At 39.6% G+C, this 16,812-nt stretch overlaps 1 protein-coding gene across 1 annotated transcript; it reads left to right on the top strand.

Annotated features, from left to right (window-relative positions):
- The first annotated feature begins 99 nt into the window (after positions 1–99).
- On the top strand, positions 100–14,595 carry LOC150056701 (methyltransferase-like protein 21E). The gene is made up of 4 exons (XM_090341898.1): positions 100–2,445; positions 10,933–11,099; positions 11,661–11,778; positions 14,192–14,595. The coding sequence occupies exons 1-4, from the start codon at positions 2,424–2,426 to the stop codon at positions 14,593–14,595; spliced, it is 711 nt and encodes a 236-aa protein (XP_090198024.1). The 5' UTR covers positions 100–2,423.
- The last annotated feature ends 2,217 nt before the right edge of the window (positions 14,596–16,812 follow it).

Here is a 16,812-nt window from a genome sequence, read left to right as displayed (position 1 = left end):
CCGCGCGTGTGGGCACAGGAGCTGGGGAGACCGGCCAGGTGGATCCCCGCTGGGCATGGCCCCCGTGTGCGCTCCCCGGCTCTGCCTCACCTGTCCCCAAACGTCCATCTCCCCACACACAGTTCAGAGTAACGGAAATTGCCCTCATGTTCACGACAACATTGGGGTCTGTGAGATAAATAACGCCTTGCAAAAGATTCGTGGTTTTATTCACCAAGTAATTACTTTTGCTTTGGCCCCAGATTAATGTCCATGCATCGTAGTCCACATTATTTATAATTTGGCCTTCCCAAAGTGTTTCTACCTGCTCCTCCCCCATCATGTATCTTTTCTATTATTCCTGTTGTGTAGACGAGGAAGTTAAGGCCTTGACTGACTAGTCAATGGCCCCAAGTCTAAATGATGATTGACAAGATCAACCAACACTAGATTTCTTGACCTCTAGTCCTGTCCAGTGCATTAGTAACTTCAGTGCTGTGAGCATCATGGTATAAATAGGTGTTTGGTTTTGGTGTAGGTCCTAATGCTTAAACTCACGGCCTGGGTGATGTTCCTAAGATTAAAAATAAAAATTATTGCAAGGGTGATCTACAAAGGGTGAGTCACAGAAGTAAGGTAGTGAGTACATTTCTTGCTACCCCCTCCCTCTTTTACTCCCACTTTCTCTCCCTCTCCCCTCCCCCTTTTTTATTTGCTCAAGGAAGGTCAGTGGAGGTAAGAGTTCCACAGACTTTCTTAACGCAATCTTCAGATCTCAGCACTCCTGAGTAAGCCACAGGCACCCAGCCACAGAAGCTTCTTAGTGGCCATGCTCTCTCTTAAGGACGTGTGCACATTGTGGGATTTTTGTTGCCTCTGGTGACTTTACATGGAGGAGGATGCTTCCATTGGCTGGTGGGGGCGTTAAGGGGGATTGCTGGTATATGAGACACACATCTGCACAGTCCATCAAGATAGCAAGGATTCATAGTTGTTTGATTCCTTGGTGCAGAGCAATGCTATACACATGCTGTGCAGTTGTCAGATTCCTCACAGGATTCACACCCAGATAGGGGACATAAAAAGTGTGTGGTCTCCATTTCCTATGACATGGTAGCCACAGAGTCTCAGGATAACTTGGCAAGAAGGTTGCTTCCTCGCAACAGGCTTTACTGCCTGGAGGCAGTGGGTCACTTCCCTCTGCCTCTCTGCTCTCCGTTTTGAGACAAGGCTCGGAGCAGCCCATCCCTGTAGTCCAGCCCCACTGCTGTGGCACAGAATCTGCAGCTGTCAGAATCCTAATCCCCGTGCCCTGCTCGCTGCCAGCCCGTACAGTAATAAAGCGCTCTCTGGCACTCTCAGGCACTACCACCAGTCTTCGCAACAAAACCTGAGTTGTGGGTGCTATTGTTTAGCCTTCTATAAAACCTCAGCTGACTTGTTTAGGGACAACCAAGCTTACTGTGGAGTAAACACCAATCTTCAGAGAAACAGGTATGAAGACTGCCTTCTGTAGTGGAACAGATATTAAATTGCTAATGACATGTGTGTGTGTCTTGCTGTTGCTTCAGCTGTGTGACCTTGGCTAGTTAATTTAACCTTTGGTGCCTTGTCTGTAAACTGTTGGGGAAATAATTTGGCTTCGACCTTACCAAGGCATGCTGTAAAGAACAATGCAGTGGCTGTGGAAAGTGTTTCTGGACCTGTGGAAGCAAGAAGAGTTAGATTTAATTAGTGCAGTAATTATTTGTAGTATGCCACCAAATTGAGATGTAAACACATCGAATTGTTTTGAAAGGTTGAGCTAGAGCTCGTTTAACTTAATTTTATTACCTGCTGTATAGAGTCAAAGCATTTTAATTTCTTCAGGTTCAAGTGTTTGCTAGAGTGGTGTAGACTCAAGGTAGAAGCTACTCAAAAACACATTGGGTTGGGCTGTTTGAGGTTGTAGATGTGTTAATGATGCACTGATGAGAACTTTGGATCCAATGCTGGGCTGCTTTATTTTACATTAATACTGGTGTTTTTACTACCCAGGACAAAGCTTCTTCCTTCTTGATGTTTAACTATGCAGTTGCTGGCTTGCTAGTCCGATGATGATTTTGATGATGCCTGTCTTCATGACAGCTGAGGTTATGGCTGGTGAAGATTTCTCTTGCTCCAGTAGCTTTTAGGGTTTCTGACTGAAGTCCTTGCTCTAATTTTGACTTGCACTAGATTGTGTTTGTATGGTCTTTTAAAAATCATACTTTGTTAATGTGTAATGCTTTTAGTATATTTTTCTCAATTATATTTGGAGTTAGTCTCTTGTACAGTTGTAAATATATATCATACACATTACTGAATAATCATTACCATTTGGCATTTTAATAAATTAGTTGTCTAGCATTTGATAAATAACAAAGAAGTCAGCTACCTTGAGTCATCTGTGAAGTCACCACTCGATGGATCCAGAAGTTCAAGGAGGTAAATAACTTTGTCATGTGACTAACTCTAGGAAGGCAAACAATGGGCTATTAAATCTTACTTTTGCAGTGTTCTTTGAAGTCTTTAAAAGGAGGCAGGACTTATATGAGTTGCATATTATGTCTAGTGTTTCCACACCAGAAAATATCCCCAGTCTACTAAGATATTCTACTGCACACTTCTGTTAGAGAAAAACTTGACAGACAATAAATTAAATATGTAGATGTACTAAGGAGAGTTTTTCTTTGATTTCTCAAAATGGAATAACATTTTAAAAATGTTCTACACTATTATTGTGATTTTTAAGTTATTTCAGATAAGAAACTTATAAGAGACAAAATCAGTTATATATAAAAGCTAAACAATTTTACTAATTTTTGAATGAATGATAAATTTAGTCTATAAAGACCACCGCTAGCATTCTTATATTCTTTCTCTCTGACTGTAATTAGAGGGAAATATATAATGCAATTAGACTTCTAGATATAAGCAGAATTTATATGTTGGAAATGAACTTTACAACTTGGGAGGGAGTAGGGAAGGGGCAGTGGGAGAAAAACATGGGAAGGGGTAACAATGTTCAAGAAGTCATGTACTCACTACCTCACGACTGTTAACTGTAATCCCTCTATATATCACACTGACAATAAAAATTAGAGTATTTTTGATCAATCCATTTTATACATGAAGTATGACTTTGTCTGATTGTGAAATAATATAGGACATTTCTTAGCTGAGGTACAAGTGTCCAGGTTCCTGAGATATTTTAGGAGAATTGCCATGCAATAGTACAACATTTTTCACAAGATTAAAATTGCCATGGTTTTTCTTTCTCTTCCTTCTGATCTGCATACTGTGCACACTGTAGATGTTTTCTAAGAATTACAGTCCCATTTTATTCTGTTTTAGCATTACCAGGTGGCTTCTGCCTAGCTAACCATTGCTTCTGGCAGACAACAGTTGGGTACATGCCCGGAGTTGGCTTCAACACCAGCAGTTCTACTGTAGTGACTCTTGCAAACCTAAACATTTAAGTTGTAATCATGTAGAGAATCCACTCATTTAGATAATTTGAGTGAAGACACAAATTCCAGGTGGACTTTGAATAAAATTATGTCATTATCCTCGTGACCATTAGTAGCAACTCTTGATTTCAACTGTGGTGGACAATTTGACAAATGGCACAAAGTTCAAGGTAAGATTGAGACGGAACTAGGATTAAAAAATTCTGTAACATGAATGAACCTAGCCCATCACCATCCATAAGCCAAATAAACCGTGGTAAGAAGGGGATTGTGTGTCCTTGGAGGTGGCTTCCTGGCAAGGGTTCCAGCAAGTGGAGGAACATTTGGTTCTCTCCAGTCCTGAAGGGTGTTGACTTGATCTGTCTTCACTCTTTTATACTTAGTATCTTGTGCTTGGAAAGGATGGAGTGAACTCAGAGCTCAGTTCTCGTATTTCAACACTGTGACAAAGTTCTGAGAATTATAGATACAGATTCAGTGAGAGCTAATGATTCCTCTATATTTCTACATGATAATCGAAATGGTCTAAAACCTCACCCACATTATTCCAGATAAGCTGTTTCTTGCCCATTGCCAAGAGCTCCTCTCTAGCTATTAGCACAAGTAGCAGAGTGCGATAAAACCATAACTCCAAGGAGCAGTTCCCGCACCCCCCTCCCCTGTTCACTACTCCTGTGCACAACAGCTCCAAGCCTGTTGCTCCAGCTGCCTAGTTGACATTGTGCTTGTGTCAGTTTAGGACCTTCTAGAAATAATGCCAGAATGGCATCAGACATGGAAAGAATGTCTTGGTGTAAACGTTTGTGGGGATGTTGGGATTACAACTTAGGTCTTCCACATAAGGGAGATGGGGTGATGGGACAGGAAGGACCTCCACCCGCAATGAGTCTAATCAAGTCTCAGGCTAATTGGCAGAGCCAGAGCACAAGCTGATCACAGAGGAGTGGGTGGTATGGGTGGTGTGGGGGCTTTCAGGGGAAGTCCCGGAGCTGGCGGTGCCACAGCTGGCACTGTTGTGCAGCTCTTCCTGCAGAAAGGTTGCAGTCAGCAGGACAGCTCCATGGCCTGCATGCCATGCCACAGAATGAGCATCAATCAAGAACGCCTTTCCTTCCAAATCTGCCCCTCCATCCAGCATATCCCTGGCCATTCAGAGCCCTAGACTCCTTTCCATCTCCTCTTTTTTCCTCTGCACCCTTACACATTACTTCCTGTCTTACTTCCCTAACAAATTTCCATATTTCTCATTCTCAGCACCAGTTTCTTTGGCCCTTGGACTTCCTTATTTCTTCTCCTGCCTTTGATTGTGTCTCCAAACTAACATTCTTTATGCACTCTAGATCTTTTCCCACACTACAGCTTGTGTGGTTTTTGTTTTTTCAAAGTCATATCTTATCACACTTGCCTTTTGTTTGAATTCTTCAGTGCCTCACTGTGTCATCAAGACTTCTTAGTATGGCTTGAAGTATTTTATGTAGTGCAGCTATCCCATTTATCCTCTGTTCTAGTTCTCAGGAGTTTCCCAGCAGGTTCTTGTGCATATCTTTCCTCTATTTGACATGTCTTTCTTGCCTTAGTTGGCTAGCAAGCTCATAATAAAAAAGGCTCAGGTAATTCTTTGCTGAACTCTCTGAGATGTAGGTCTTTCTAGCTTCAAATGATCCAATTAAGCCTCTGTTATAGCCTTTCCACATTGGTCTGTCCTCATAGCCACCGTGCCCAGGTGCTCAATAAATGAGAGAACGAATGCCTTAGATATAATTAATGTGTGTCTATTGGCTGCTCATTAGTGATGCTGTGATATTTCTGGTCACTGCTCTGTTGGCTCCCTGTAGGACCTAATGTGATGTTCTCATGGCTGTTTCTCAGAAGGTTTCCTATCAATCTTCACAGAGTTGGGTAAATAGGTACTATGGCTTTTACGAATAATGTTGCCTTAACCATATAATACGGATGTTTAATTCTATCACTGGTTAAGCAACCTATCAGATGATATCCAAAGTGGTATGTTAGTAGCACATAATGTAAGCATCATTCATCAACATATAAAAAAATTTAAGAACTGAGTGTTCACATGCTATATATATATATATATATATATAAAATAACCACCAGTCTGCTGCACTTGTCTTCAGAACTCAAGCTGGAATTTGAATGCCAGTTATTATCCTCAAGGGCAGGCCTGCCACTGCTCCCAAAGCTCACGGTTGCATTCTTGGCTCCTCCACTCTTGGCTACTGCCTCCTTGGCTGTCCTTTCTCTGAATCTTCACAGCACCTTTTGAATTAGCTTCTAATACCTCACTCCTTTGGCTCCTGATGCCAGATGTACTTCTTAAATATCAGCTCTAATCATGAGTGTCCTTGTCCCAACACCCTCTATCAGTTCTTCTTCACCTTACAGAAGAAAGATCATTGTTCAATGTGTGTCCGATTCTGCCAGCTTCCTCAGGGTGGGTGATGTTCTCCAGGGTAACCAGATACACCTTGGTTTCTAGCAGCCCTCCAGTGCAAGTGTCTCCTTTAGGATGCTTCTCAGGAGTCAGAGAACCCACGCTGCTTCCAGAGCACTTACCAAACTTCATTGACATTTGTAATGTTAGATCCAAGTACTAAACTCCGAGTACAACTAATTTGGGCTCCTTTTTATTTTCTATGTACATCCTGAGCAGTCCCAGAAAAGGATGAATTTTCTTTCGTCTGCAACAACATAATCTATAAGACTGTTTGGTCTACTTGATTAGTTACAGACTGTTCATTTCTGAAACTAAGCAGACCAACAGACAGGAGATATTTGTGGAATCTTCTCAGGAATTCATTTCAACACAAGGCCCAAGATCTTGCCATTGCTGAGTTGTTCACAAATGTTAGCCTGTGACCGGTTACTAATCCCAAAATACCTTCGATAATGTCTTTTTAAAAATCTGTACATATTTCTGAAAAGCACATGACATTTGACTTTGAAGAGAAGATTCAGTTGAGTGGCAGTCTCTTTCACCTAGTGGAGTTTTTTTTACTTTGACAAGTTTTCATGACATGCTCAAATGGAAGCTTGAATTCACCTGTCATAGCTATTAAAGAATCAGTGTTTTCTTTTTTTATTTTGGGGGTGTATTTCTGCGCTTTGACCCTTTCATTTAATATTGTTCTTACTGATCTTAAAGTTATGAAAGAGAAAAACCTAGACAGCTCCTATTTGTGAAGGTTTGCTGCAATCCATCACTGTGGTCAGTTCACTGTTGAATTTTCCTCAAGAAAATCACCCTCATAATGTGAGGGAGTCTTGCTAATTTTCACTTCATTCTCTTTTTTCAGAGTACCGGGTAGATTTTAAGTCAGTATTAGCAAAGATTAATAGCGAAGATTGTCTTAAGACATTTTCTTATACGAAAATGCATTAAAAAACATACATAAGCCCAAGATAGTAATTCTATATCTCAATGATGGTTTTGTTAGGATCTTTCAGTATTTATCTTTCAGTATTAAATGAATAAAATAGTACTCTAAGATCAAAGTAGGCAGCTTCTGTTTAAACATATAGACATCAGGAGTTTCCTGTTTTTCACTTAGGGAGCCTGACATTGTTTGACATTATCCAGTTTTATATATTTGTCTTGTGGTCTGAATGCTAGACAAGGAAAGCCTATAGGCGGAAAAATTCTTCAGAAATATAAATACATATATATATTAGATGATATGTATGTTAATGCTGTTCTCTTTTGGAAGCAATTCCTCCTCTTCAGATCTTAACTAAAAGCTAAGTATTATCTGTTAGTGCATTAATCATTTCAACATTCAATCCCAAATCAATAACAGTAGTCATGCACTTTGGGGAACATTCCTTATAAATTATGTTTAGAACATAGATCCCTCCACTCTACCACAACGATACCATGTGACATTGCCACTTTTTTTGTTATATTTCAGTTAAAGTGATTTTTCTTTTTTGTCAGTCTTGGGCTTGAACTCAAGGCCTGAGAACTGTCCTTGGGCTTTCCTCAAGGCTATCACTTGAGCTACAACACCGCTTTTGGCTTTTTCTGTGTAGGTGGTACCGAGGAATCGAACCTGGGTCTTCGTGCATGCTAGGCAAGCAGTCTACCACTAGGCTAAACTCCTAGTCCCTCAAATAAGAGATTTTTGTCATCAGCTTTGAAATGGATGGTATTATATAGCTAGCCTGTACTCTTAAACATGTCTTTTGACTTAATTAAACAATGACTACATTTCCCTACTCTAGAAGTTTGGGAAGAAGTCATGTGATCTGCAGAGCTCTACTGGGCAAACACGCTGCTCCCAGTTGTGCCTTACCAGCAAAAGCAAATAACTGGGAGGCAGCTCCCAGATGCCGAGCTCTCTGCCAGTCATGGGCTCAGTGATGTTTCTTCAGTCTCCCGAGGTTCTTGAGACTTGCTTCTCACCACGGGACGTGGTACCACCAACCAGAATATCCTTCACTGTCCAGGCCCCCACTGTTTTAATGGCTCACAGATCTACCCCAGACCTTATCCACATCCACAACTATCGTGCATGAACATGTTCCAAAGGGAAATCACATCCCAAGGCACTGAACTCATGATGCTTGGTTGTTTTTTTTTTTTTTTTTTTTTTGGATTTACAACAAGTTTTTTTTTTTTTTAATAAGAAATGGGCAAAGCCAGCTTTCTTTCAGAATCAAAATGCAGAACAAATGGAAAAATTATGGTATTTAACCTTCATAAGTTTGAGCCTGCACAAATAATGCAACCATGTTTTACATTGTTTAACAGCCCTTCTACATACACTCCATCTTCACCTTGGTTCCAATTTTCACCTTCATTCCCAATTACACCAATTCCATTTTACTGCAACAGAAAAGGCCTTCCCAGTTTTTGTCAGAATTTGCTATTTATTGTACCCCCTTCACTATTACCCAGCAAACTAGAGAGAGGATGGAGTGTAACATGAGCAATACAGAGTCATATGAAATTCACGAGGACCAGCAGTTACCCAGAGTAGCTTGAGAGCAAACAATAGGCTTCCTCTCTCAGGATGGCTCCTCACTAATGCTTACTGAGACAAGGGGAATAACAAAATGTCTGCCTTTTCTCATCCTACCCACCATACAGGAACAGACACTCTCATATCAGTCCCTACTCTAGGGAAAGTGTGGACTTAGCCCTTCTGTTAAAATTGCCAATCTGTTGCCAGGGCCATCTGTGGTTGTGTTTTGCAATCCTTCCCCTCCATGAGCTGAGTGTTCTACTTCTTGTCTTTGTATTCCTCCACGCTGTGCAGATGTGCTAACACTTCCTTCATGGTGTCCAGTGCCCTTCCTCTTTCTCTTCAGGATGTAATCTTTCCACCATTACCTTGACTCTCGTTATTAATGGTGTCAGAGAGGGCATAACTACTCTACTCTATTGCCTCCTTGTGAGCCAAGTTTTTTTTTTAATTAAAGAATTTATTAACATTGATTTTTACATCATATTTCAAATGACAAGTTTAACAAACAAGTGTTCAAGAAGGGAATCTCTATATACAATCACTGGGAGTTTTTAGAACTTAAAATTGTATGTCATAGAAACATATTAATTTATGAAATAAAACATGTCTATAGCGTCGTAGGTGAGCCAAGTTGTTGTTGTTGTTGTTGTTGTTGTTTTGTGGGTCCTGGGGCTTGAATTCAGCCTGGGTGTTGTCTCTGAGCTCTTCAGCTCAAGGCTATACCGCCCTACCCTTGACCCATAGTGCCACTTCCTTTTTCTAGAAGTTAATTGGAGATAAGAGTCTCAGGTCCTTTTGTGTCTGGGCTGGCTTTGAACCGTGATCCTCAGATCTCAGGATTATAGGTGTGAGCCACTGTGCCAGCTTGCCAGCTGAGCCAAGCTGTTTTAAGCAACTACATTCAATAGATTTTGATTTCATACTTTAAATTATGGCAACTCTCTTATGAAATTCCTGTAGCATACATATAGTATTTAAATACAGAGTACTATTATAAAACATCAATTTACTTTATCCAACTAAATAATGTTTTCTGTGAAATGCAAGATCATTCTAGGTGTATTAGATTTGACTTAGCAAATTCAATGGATAGAGTTGTGTTCTTCTATAGTGTGCATATGGAGTATAGATAAAGTATATGGTAATTAATAATGGTTATGGTTGTTTTGTAAAGTCACCTTGCAAATTCTTTATCTTGGAAGTATATATAATTTTTGTTTATAACAACTCTTTGTATATTTAAAAATTCTATTATTATTATTACTATTATTATTTGCCAGTCCTGGGGCTTGAACTTTTGGCCTAGGTGCTGTCCCTGAAATTTTTGTGCTCAAGTACTCTGCTACTTGAGACATAGCTCCACTTCCTACTTTTTTGTGGTTAATTGGAGGTAAGAATCTTGACAGATGTTCTTGGCTAGCTTTGAATCATGGTCCTCAGATCTCAGCCTTCTGACTAGCTAGAATTATAGGTATGAGCCACCAGCACCCAGCTAAAATTTTATTTTGTTTATAAAAAGTATGCAATTATATTTCCCTTTCTTTATGAAGACAAAGATGTAGCCATTAGCAGAAAGAAATGACTAGCTTTATTCAGTGGGTGATTGTTATCACCCACTTGTCAGTAGCAGCAGAAACACTCTAGCCAACTGTCCTTTAAAGGACTGTGCCAAGTCAGAGATGTCAGGTTGGTCCAGTAAATATTCACTGGCAAATATTTTTTTATATCAGACTGGAACTTTAGGAGATGCTCTTGGGATCTGGTGTACTTTAACATCTATTAATCCCTGGTAAGTTAGGTGACTTGTCAAAGCAGTGCTACATTTACAAGGAGTAGGCAAGGAGACCTGAGAGGACACACTCAGTTAAAGGTCAAGGAAGCAATTAATGTTCTCTGCCTTTCCCTGCAGAATGTCCACCGCAAACTGTGCCTCTCCATTCCTGCAGTCTCAGCAAGCAATGTGCATACAGTGAAATGAAAGTTAAAGTTCACAAAAACAAATTTCCAATTTTGTCTGGCTTCTGGAGCTCTTCAAGGAATGTAGTCGCATTTATTAGAAGAGACAGATCTGGATGAAAAATCTCCAGATTTCACCTTTCTGTTCGTAGAGGGTCAGTGCTTGTGGCATCAGGAGTGTGGCGTGGTAGACAAGTCCTTTTCTTTTGAAACGTAGGTCAGCTGGAAACCATTTGGGACACACTTGGTTCTGATTGGACCCTAAATGTCTAGACAACACCCCACTTCTTCTATCTCCTAACCCTTATTTAAGATGGTTGAGATAGCTAGTAATAATACCAACTTCCATAAAAATCCAATGTTGACACCCCAGTAGGCTTATTTGTGAGATATCCTGAAGAGTTATTTCATCTGCCCTCAATGAATATTCGTAAGTAACTTAGACTAAGACGTTCTGTGTTTCCTTCAGTTTCTTCTCATGTGTTAAGGACTTAACAAACACAACCACTGTCTCTCCTCAGAGGCAGGGGAAGAGCATGATGACAAGCCAGTGGTCGACGAGATCATGGCCAGGTGTTTTATTCCTGCAGTGGTGACCTCCATTTCCTGGGAAGGCTTTCATTTTGTGGGGCATGAGATTCGAATTACAGAAGCCACGGATTGTTACGGTGCTGTTGTTTGGCCATCGGTATAATTCCTTCCAGATTTTCTTTCCAATTGTTCTCCAGTCTGTTTTAAAGATCATTGTTGTAGTGTACAGGCAAAGTCACCTTGTGAGGTCAAATGACACTCACAATTCAAAATGGCTTTCACCAATTAGTCTATTTCATCAGCTTTGTAGGATAAATAAAAATGCTTTTTAAAAAAATGAATTAAGCCTCTACTATTTTAATCCAATAATACCACAAAGGGCATCAAACTGGGTACTATGCCCTGGCCTCCAAAACTCAGACTAGACTTGGAAATAACTAGTAATATAGAGGTTACTCTTGTTAATGGTAACTAAATCTAAGCCACTGGACTGTGCCTTTCAAACCCCAAGGAAATTTTCTAGCAAAAAAGTGCTGAAATTATAGGAACATGTGTTTCTGATAGTGATTTCTGGATGATGTGTAAGAACCACAAATACACCCATATTCAACATGGACATACATGTGCATCATAATTGTGGCCTATTGAGTTATCTATTAGGGTTTAATTTTCTGTTATTTCTTACTACTAAACAGCCCTTCTCTTTGACATTTCATAGGCTCTTGTTTTATGCTATTTCCTGGAAAAAAATATAAAGCAGTATAATATGGTTGACAAGAATGTGATTGAAATTGGAGCTGGAACAGGATTAGTGTCCATTGTGGCAAGTTTACTTGGTAAGTATGTATTTTTGATGGGTGGAGAAAGATCAGAAAATTTAATGATCCAATATCATTAGTCACTTTAGTGATCTGGGCTTATTTGCCACTTCTTAGTTACATAAATGGGCTTATCAAGAAGCAGTTAACCAATGTTAACTATTTCTTCCTTGATTTCTTTCCAGGATTTTCTATGTAAATAGTATTTTTTTTTCCCATGGAGTAAGAAGTCACAAATCCTATCTGAAGTATACTGACTGGGGGATGAATTTAAGCATCTGGAATGCTACAGAAGACCTGAGCAATATTGGATTTAGACAATCAATAATAGCCATTTCAGATGTACGCTAGCTTTTAGAATTATTTCAGTGTTCTGTAGATTGCTTTTGGATTTTGGACTCCTCTTTTATTTATCTATTTTTTTTTTTTTTTTGGTACAGGTCCTAGGGCTTGAACTCAGGGTCTGGGTGCTGTCCCTGAGCTTTTGTGCTCAAGGCTAGTACTGTACCACTTGAGCCAAAGCTACCCTTCTGTTTTTGTTGTTATTATTGTTTTGTTTTGGTTTTGGATTTTTGTAGTTAATTGGCAATAAGAGTCGAATGGACTTTCCTACCTAGGCTGACTTTGAACTGTGATCCTCAGGTCTTAGCTTCTGAGTACTTAGGGTGAGTCATCTGCTCCTAGCTCTTTAGTTCTATATTTTGAATTAAAAATCCTCTTTTAGAATAGGAAAGAAAGCACACAGAAATCACACATCTGCTCCTAATCTTGTGTCCTTATCTTTGGATTTATTTTCTCAGTTCATTTCCATTTTCTTCTATGATCCCTAATATCTTTGCCATCCCTCTTTTTCCACTAAATGTGTGATAGTCTCTGTGAATGTGGGAGCCTATTTCAGTTGTCTTTCTTTGTTGTGATTATCTATTCCATTGCCTTAGTTTAGATGCCTTCTCTGATATGTGCTAACCAAGTCTGTCTTGATTTCTTTAATCTTCAGAAGGACTTACCTGCCACCCTGAAATCTTGAGAGGAATTCAAGATTTAGCAATTTACAACTTTCTAAACACTGGGAAAATAATAAGACCCTTGAAGTCCATATATGTATGCATATATATATATGCCTTTTGATCCAGAATTTATGTTTAGAGAAGTTATTTATTTCATTAGGAAGAATTGATTCCTTTGGCGTATTTGTCTAAATGGAAACAAACAGCAAATAATTTGCTTAGCAAGTATTCTAAAAGTGTTCATGTTTACCTCTCTAGATGCAATGATCTTAAATTTAATAGTTGGATGATTTATACTTAGTATGACTTGGTGTGTTCCTTATCATGGGATTTTGAAAAGATTGGTTGAAAATGATAGATCCTTTTACCTTAGAATTTAATGGTTCACATTTATAGGCTTCTAACAATGATATGCTCTTTACTTTCTACTTTAATATAATGGCAAGCAATATTAAGAGAAATTTGACATGTAGCTGAAGAATAGGCTCTAATTTGTCTTGATTAATTTAGACTTCTCTTCCAGTTCTGGCTTCATCTTCTTTTTTCCCAGCTTGTCTGATTTTGCAGAGTTGGCTGCATTTCTTTATTTACAGGCTTTGCTACTGCCTGAAGTTCACTTTAAGGACCAAATTTCTACAAATTGGTTGCTGCCAAATTTCTTCCATGAAAATGACCATTCCTATTTACTAATAGCCCAGAAGTTGTTTCTATCCTCCTATCTAAGCTTTCCGTCTTGTAGCTCTGACCTTTGGCCCTATGACCACTATACATGTGCAGCTAAAATTTAAATATATCTGGATGGGAAAATGAACACTCATGATGGAGTTATAGCAGGCACCTTGGGGAAAACATGGATGCCATGACATCACCATGTAACTCATTGAAAAGTATTCTCCCCCCCCACCACCATATGCACACTTCCTTTCATGTTCATATGCATATGCTCATATGCACACTTCCTTTTCAACTAGAGCATGCCCAGTGTTCCATGAGCCCATTTGTTCCCTTGGGACCTAAGCTCAAAATTTTATAGGAAAGTAACAGTTTACCTTTTATCACTGACTGGATTATCCTAGGGAGGTAACCAGATATTTAGAAGTTCTCTCTCAGTTATTTTTCTCCTTATAGTAGATAAATAAAAAATACCACCACTAACAACAAGAACAAGACAAAAATCCCAGGAGAACAGAAAGTATGGTGGTGTATAAAAGTACCACGGAGAGTGGTCCTTCTTCCCTCCCTCCCTCCCTCTCTCCCTCTCTCCTTGATTTTTCTCTCTCTCCTTCTGCCTTAGCATCCATTATGAACGATACTGCAGGTACTGACTGTCATTTCTTTTGTGTGAAGTACAGAGTGCATCTGAAACATAATTGTTTAACCTCATTCCAAGAGGGTTATTTTTTCTCCTGACCTTTGCTTTTCAGGTGCTCGTGTGACCGCCACCGACTTGCCTGAATTACTTGGCAACCTGCAATATAATATTTCTCGAAACACCCAAATGAAATGCAAGCACCGACCACAGGTGAAAGAACTCTCCTGGGGTGTAGCGTTACATGAACACTTCCCTAGGTCTTCTCATAACTTTGACTACATTCTGGCTGCAGACGTTGTCTATGCTCATCCTTTCCTGGAAGAACTCCTGGTTACCTTTGACCATCTGTGCAGAGAAACTACCATCATTCTCTGGGCCATGAAATTCAGGTTGGAGAAAGAAAACAAATTTGTTGATAGATTTAAGGAGCTGTTTGACTTGGAGGAGATTTCCAGTTTCCCTAGTCTAAATATTAAATTGTACAAAGCTATGAAGAAAAATCGAAGAAGTGCTTAATGTCCTCCAACAAAGAGATGGAGACATGACGGCAGTTTCTAGTAGATTGGTAATAAAAACAAACAAAAAACCCTGAATAACCTGATGGGCCTTGACTTATGTAGATAACTACATATGCAAATACTTTCTATCTCCCCACTATGCCAATGAAATATTGTTTCCTAGATTTGACTTACCCAGACAAAGATTTCCCCTTATAGCATGGGTGTGGCTGTAGGGTTTTGGTAATATGCTCCTTATCTCCCCCATTCAGCACTCAGGGCTGTAAGTCAAATGACATGATCATTGTTCTCCTCATTCTCTTATTTATTATTAGTTTAAATAAAGGTTGTGGGGCTGGGAATGTGTTTTAGTGGTAGAATGCTTGCCTAGCATGCATAAGGCCTTGGCTTTAATTCCTCAGTACCACATAAACAACAACAATAAGAAATTAATAAATGGTTTCACTTATTTTTTAAAATGAATAATTGCAAAATTATAATTTGAGAATGCTATCTCTTAAATGAATATTATTGTTAATTCTTTTATACCTTAGCTTATGTCATTCTCTTTAGAAATGGCTATAGGGGGATCCACAAGTAAATCTGAAAAGGCAGATATATAATGTTATTAGACCTTTGTGGCTTCTATTGTTACCTGTTGAGAGATAGTGACACCTCTGCTGGGTTGGGGAGGCCTCTGGCATAACCTTGGTTGATTTGCAAATCAGCTAAGGGTGGAATATGAGGTTGCGGGCATGGCATTTCATTCTACCAAATAAAATATGGAGACAACATGAGTGTATTGGAGATTCTGAAAGATTTCCTTCCTTCCTCCCTCCCTCCCTCCCTCCCTCCCTCCCTTCCTTCCTTCCTTCCTTCCTTCCTTCCTTCCTTCCTTCCTTCCTTCCTTCCTTCCTTCCTTTGTTTCCATTCTTGGAGCTTGAACTCAGGGCCTGGGCACTGTCATTCGACATTTTTTGCTCAAGGCTAGTGCTCTGCTACTTGAACCACAGCACCACTTCTGGCTTTTCTATGCATGTGGTACAGAGGAATTGAACCCAGGTCTTCGTTTATGCTAGGCAAGCACTCTACCACTAGGCCACACTCCTGGCCCCATTTCTTTTCTTTTCTTTCCCTTTCTTTTCTGGTACTGGAGATTGAACCCAGGACATTGCACTTGCTAGGCAAACACTTTGCCACTGAGTTACATCCCAGCCCTTCTTGTTTAATTTTTTCATTTGTATTTTATTGTTGGGATAATGTATAAAGGAGTCATAGTTACATTCGTAAGGTAATGGGTACATTACTTCTCGAACCTTGATACCCTTTCTCATGTTTTTGTGCCCCTTTCCCTCCCTCCACCCAATCATCTTGTTTTCCCCCTTCCCTTCCCTATTTCAAATAAACAAATAAAATTATATAGAATATGCCAGGTAACAAAGTCAGATACAGTAACCACATGAGATTAATCGTAAGTGGAAAAAAAGAGAAAAGAAATAATAGCACATCGTATATTAAGAACAACAATCACCTCTTGTTTCCATATCCTAGAGTTCATTTTGTTTTGTCTCATTCTTGTTTTATTTTATTTTATTTATTTTTTGGTTGGTTGTGGGGTTTGGACTCAGCATGGGTGTTGTCCCTGAGCTCTTCAGCTATATCCCTTGGGCCACAGCATCACTTCTGGTTTTCTAGTGATTTATTGGAGATGAGTCTCATGGCTTTGAACCTTGATCCTCAGATCTCCGCCTCCTGAGTAGCTAGGATTACAGGCATGAGCCACCTGACCTGGCACTTGTTTTAGTTGTAAGGCAAGTAAAATACATTTGTTTCACAGAGTAAGAAATAATAAACATAAAACTTTGGGTTGAAGATGTATTGAGCAACTTAGGCTTTTAATCTCAAATAAGCAGACATATGGCTGTTTTGAAAGTTTAAAGCTCATTAAAGCTCATCTGATGAGCACATAGACCTTAGAGATTAGAATAAAGTCTGAAGTAATGGAAAACAGTGCAAACGGAGAAAGAATTAGGACTGGTTTGGGTGACATTTCCCAAGTGGCGTCCCCAGCTGGGTTGTTACTCTCCCCTTGGGGATTCCCCCTTTGCTGATGTCACTCAGCACCGAGCACAAGCAAACATTCTGTCCTGGGACCCTGACTTATCAGCCAGGATACAAATATCCTGCAGTGCAAGTTTTCAGGTGAGTGATGTGTTAGGGCCACCTCACAGTAATT

This window comes from Megascapheus bottae, chromosome 11 (assembly GCF_031878675.1).
Source record: "Megascapheus bottae isolate mThoBot1 chromosome 11, mThoBot2.hap1, whole genome shotgun sequence".
In the NCBI taxonomy this organism is placed as follows: Eukaryota; Metazoa; Chordata; class Mammalia; order Rodentia; family Geomyidae; genus Megascapheus; species Megascapheus bottae.
Note: the sequence above shows the minus strand (reverse complement) of the source record. Positions and strands in the feature narration are given on the sequence as shown.

What these genes read in the sequence shown, in the direction of transcription:
- LOC150056701 (XM_090341898.1), top strand. Translation starts at nt 2,424, where the DNA reads ATGGATCCAGAAGTTCAAGGAG. An exon ending in GTGCTGTTGTTTGGCCATCG is followed by an intron (nt 11,100 to 11,660) that starts GTATAATTCCTT and finishes GACATTTCATAG; the next exon opens with GCTCTTGTTTTATGCTATTT. An exon ending in CATTGTGGCAAGTTTACTTG is followed by an intron (nt 11,779 to 14,191) that starts GTAAGTATGTAT and finishes TTTGCTTTTCAG; the next exon opens with GTGCTCGTGTGACCGCCACC.